Below are 4,593 nucleotides of genomic sequence, written 5' to 3'. Positions count from 1 at the left end.
CTTATACATCAAAAACCGACAATACCGACGAAAACGACGATGATCGACACTTCTTACATCAAAAACCGACGAAAATGACGATAATGGACACTTCTTACATCAAAAACCAACAATACGGACGAAAACGACAATAATCGACACTTCTTACATCAAAAACCGAAACTACCGACGAAAACGACAATAATCGACATTTCTTACATCAAAAACCGACAATAGCGACGAAAGCGACGATAATCGACACTTCTTACATCAAAAACCGACAATATCGACGAAAACGACGATAATCGACACTTCTTACATCAAAAACCGACAATACCGACGAAAACGACGATAATTGACAGTTCTTACATCAAAAACCGACAATATCGACGAAAACGACGATAATCGACACTTCTTACATCAAAAACCGACAATACCGACGAAAACGACGTTAATCGACACTTTTTACATCAAAAACCGACAATACCGACGAAAAGGACGATAATCGACACTTCCTACATGAAAAACCGACAATACGGACTAAAACGACGATAATCGCCACTTCTGACATCGAAAACCGACAATACGGACGAAAACGACGATAATCGACACTTCTTACATCAAAAACCGACAATGCCGACGAAAATGACGATAATCGACACTTCTTAAATCAAAAACCGACAATACCGACGAAAGCGACGATAATCGACACTTATACATCAAAAACCGACAATACCGACGAAAACGACGATGATCGACACTTCTTACATCAAAAACCGACGAAAATGACGATAATGGACACTTCTTACATCAAAAACCAACAATACGGACGAAAACGACAATAATCGACACTTCTTACATCAAAAACCGAAACTACCGACGAAAACAACGATAATCGACACTTCCTACATGAAAAACCGACAATACGGACTAAAACGACGATAATCGCCACTTCTTACATCGAAAACCGACAATACGGACGAAAACGACGATAATCGACACTTCTTACATCAAAAACCGACAATGCCGACGAAAGCGATGATAATCGACACTTATACATCAAAAACCGACAATACCGACGAAAACGACGATGATCGACACTTCTTACATCAAAAACCGACGAAAATGACGATAATGGACACTTCTTACATCAAAAACCAACAATACGGACGAAAACGACAATAATCGACACTTCTTACATCAAAAACCGAAACTACCGACGAAAACAACGATAATCGACACTTCCTACATGAAAAACCGACAATACGGACTAAAACGACGATAATCGCCACTTCTTACATCGAAAACCGACAATACGGACGAAAACGACGATAATCGACACTTCTTACATCAAAAACCGACAATGCCGACGAAAATGACGATAATCGACACTTCTTAAATCAAAAACCGACAATACCGACGAAAGCGACGATAATCGACACTTATACATCAAAAACCGACAATACCGACGAAAACGACGATAATCGACACTTCTTACATCAAAAACCGACGAAAACGACGATAATCGACACTTCTTACATCAAAAACCAACAATACGGACGAAAACGACATTAATCGACACTTCTTACATCAAAAACAGAAAATACCGACGAAAACGACGATAATCGACACTTCTTACATCAAAAACCGACAATACCGACAAAAACGACGATAATCGACACTTCTTACATCAAAAACCGACAATACCGACAAAAACGACGATAATAGACACTTTTTACATCAAAAACCGACAATACCGACGAAAACGACAATAATCGACATTTCTTACATCAAAAACCGACAATAGCGACGAAAGCGACGATAATCGACACTTCTTACATCAAAAACCGACAATATCGACGAAAACGACGATAATCGACACTTCTTACATCAAAAACCGACAATACCGACGAAAACGACGATAATTGACAGTTCTTACATCAAAAACCGACAATATCGACGAAAACGACGATAATCGACACTTCTTACATCAAAAACCGACAATACCGACGAAAACGACGTTAATCGACACTTTTTACATCAAAAACCGACAATACCGACGAAAAGGACGATAATCGACATTTCTTACATCAAAAATCGACAATACCGACGAAAACGACGATAATCGACACTTCTTACATCAAAAACCGACAATACCGATGAAAACGACGATAATCGACACTTCTTACATCAAAAACCGACGAAATCGACAAAAATCGACAAAAAGGACGCTTCATGCGTCGATGTCGTCACATTTTCTCAACCCGGGTTCCAGTGAACAGCCAAATATCATCTGATAATGATCTGGATTGAATGAGTCTGTAAATTGATTTGCCATCGATCAAATTGAGGTGGGGCAATGGAGTTGAAAATCTATTTTCATGAGGTTCTATTGGGACACAACTGAACTGGATTCGCCTAGGCTCGCCTTGATCCCCTCAAAGCTAGGTCACAAAATGTTTTTTTCCGCCAAAAAATACAATTAGTATTTTTGGAGCCCAAGTTTGTTGTGATAAATTGTACTAGTGTTGCTTTTGTCAGAGAAATATGCTTGTTACTCTACAAAGCAAACCAGTATCTTTGTTTTGTAAAAAAAAACATCAAGTTTCGAAAAACTGTATCTCTCAAATACTATTTTTATATCAACAGTTTATCCTTATTCCAATTTTCATTATAGCCATGTACATGGGGCCTAAATATTGCTTGTTAATTCTATCAGCTAGCTCAAACAGCTCATTCCATCTCATCTCAGACTAGTCAAACTTTTCATTGTGGGGGAATGGACAAGCTCCAGTTCATGATTTAGACTTTTCCTGGACCCCGAGAGTTTTCAAAACTATGTAACTCGATCGTAGGACGCGCAGGTGCGGGTGTCTAAGCAGGTGCAACTACTGTGAAAATGGACCAGTACTCGATTCGAACCAGCATCTCTTACTTGCAAGCCTAGTGTGCTGCCCATTTACACTAACTGGTCTTAAGCTCTCGAACTTGGGTTTCTCTTATAACCCGTTCTCACGTTCTTTCTTTTTCCTCAAGGCTTCATTTCCCTAGCCAAGTACGTTGAACAAGTAGAGATTCTTGTCAAAATATGTCATGCTTATCTTATGCACAATTTACAATAGGTAGTTCTCTCTCAACCTTCTAACATGCATAAATGAGCACTATTTTTTTTACTCTGCGGAGCTAAAAAATTAAAATAGGATATGTCAAAAGACTTTTTGCGAGGGCATAGTTCTATATATACTTCTGTTTTGACATAAATTAAAATTCTCAATTCTACTCCACAGCCCAGAGGAAGCAGCAGCTGAAAACACCAAATAAAAAACACAAGAAAGATCAATTCCTACATTTATTCGTTCACCTTTTATGAGTCGCAACTAGATATCAAGGGAAAAAGAAGCAGGTACCGAGATTTTTTAATTAACATTTCACGTTTTTCCTCGATATTAAATAATCTGAATGCTAATTTAAACTGTTCAATTTTGATAGTTTTAATTGTTTTTGATTCTCTGATTTTTTTCAGGTTGTTTTCTTCTTTGATTTTGATTATTACCGTATGCTAATTAGCTTATATAGTCTGTCCCATAAAGTTGCAACGCAAGCGAACGTTCGAAAAGCTCGGGCATGCAAACGGGCAGTGTTTTGCTAGATATCTGCATGTTTTAAATTTGAACTTTGACCTTTGAAACGTTGAATAGTGTTCCAACTTTATGCGACTGACCTACAGGACATCACTCCATGTTAATTTTGATCCAATCGAGATAAGCTGATACTCTTGTGAAAATGTACCCCGGTCCGACACAATTGGGTTCACCGTAGCTGAACAAACCATATAGGCACACTGGTTTTTCCTGATCATCCAGGGGGTAAAGAGGACCCCCCGAATCACCATTGCATGCTACCTCAGTGAGATCATTATTGTTAACATCTGCTGTACATACTTGAATCTTTGGCTTGTAAAACAGTTCAGGATAATCTGGATCTATGTTGCAGATTTCTGGGTTTTCGCTTTCAATTGTTTTTACTTCTTGCAGAACCGAAGCATGTATGTCTGGATCCTCAATTTCTGTTCGCCCCATTCCACAAGCCGCAAGAATTCCCTCCCCCAAATAGCTTCTATCGCACATTTTTAATATTCTACTTCTCGGAACAGGTTCGGACAAGTTCACAAGGGCTACGTCTTTCACAGCATTGGAGCGATTAAACTCCGGATGATAAATGACGTGAGCTGTAATGTTTTGATAAATTATGTTGGCATTTTTGGTGAAGTCTCCAACGAGGACAAACACATGCAAAAATATTAAAGTTTCCGCATCCTCTGAAACAATGAAGCGTTAAAAACAAACCAACTAAAAAAAAGTTTACGCCAAATTTACTCTCGATTAAATATAAGTGTCAAGTAAGTAATCGAAATTACTATTATGATTTCTCTATTGTTTTTTGTTAAATTGTTTTTAACTCTGATTTTCCACCCAAGTCAGATGTCTATAAAATCTTCTCACAACAGGCAGACTAAAGAACCCAGGTTGAGGTCCAGTCCCAAATTTTCTTCTGATCAGACTTTCCAGACCGAAATTACTTCTGATCCGATTTCCAGACCGAAATTACCCCTGA

General features: G+C 38.3%; 1 protein-coding gene across 1 annotated transcript; it reads right to left on the bottom strand.

Annotated features, from left to right (window-relative positions):
- Nucleotides 1–3,710: 3,710 nt before the first annotated feature.
- Nucleotides 3,711–4,106, bottom strand: LOC142340647 (granzyme F-like). Its single transcript, XM_075391338.1, has one exon. It carries the CDS (start codon nucleotides 4,104–4,106, stop codon nucleotides 3,711–3,713), a length of 396 nt encoding a protein of 131 aa, XP_075247453.1.
- Nucleotides 4,107–4,593: the final 487 nt, after the last annotated feature.

This window comes from Convolutriloba macropyga, chromosome 6 (assembly GCF_964194025.1).
Source record: "Convolutriloba macropyga chromosome 6, txConMacr16.3, whole genome shotgun sequence".
Classification (NCBI taxonomy): Eukaryota; Metazoa; Xenacoelomorpha; order Acoela; family Convolutidae; genus Convolutriloba; species Convolutriloba macropyga.
Note: the sequence above shows the minus strand (reverse complement) of the source record. Positions and strands in the feature narration are given on the sequence as shown.

Excerpts from the sequence above, each read along its gene's own strand:
- LOC142340647 (XM_075391338.1), bottom strand. The coding sequence starts at position 4,106 with ATGTGCGATAGAAGCTATTTGGGGGAGGGAATTCTTGCGGCTTGTGGA.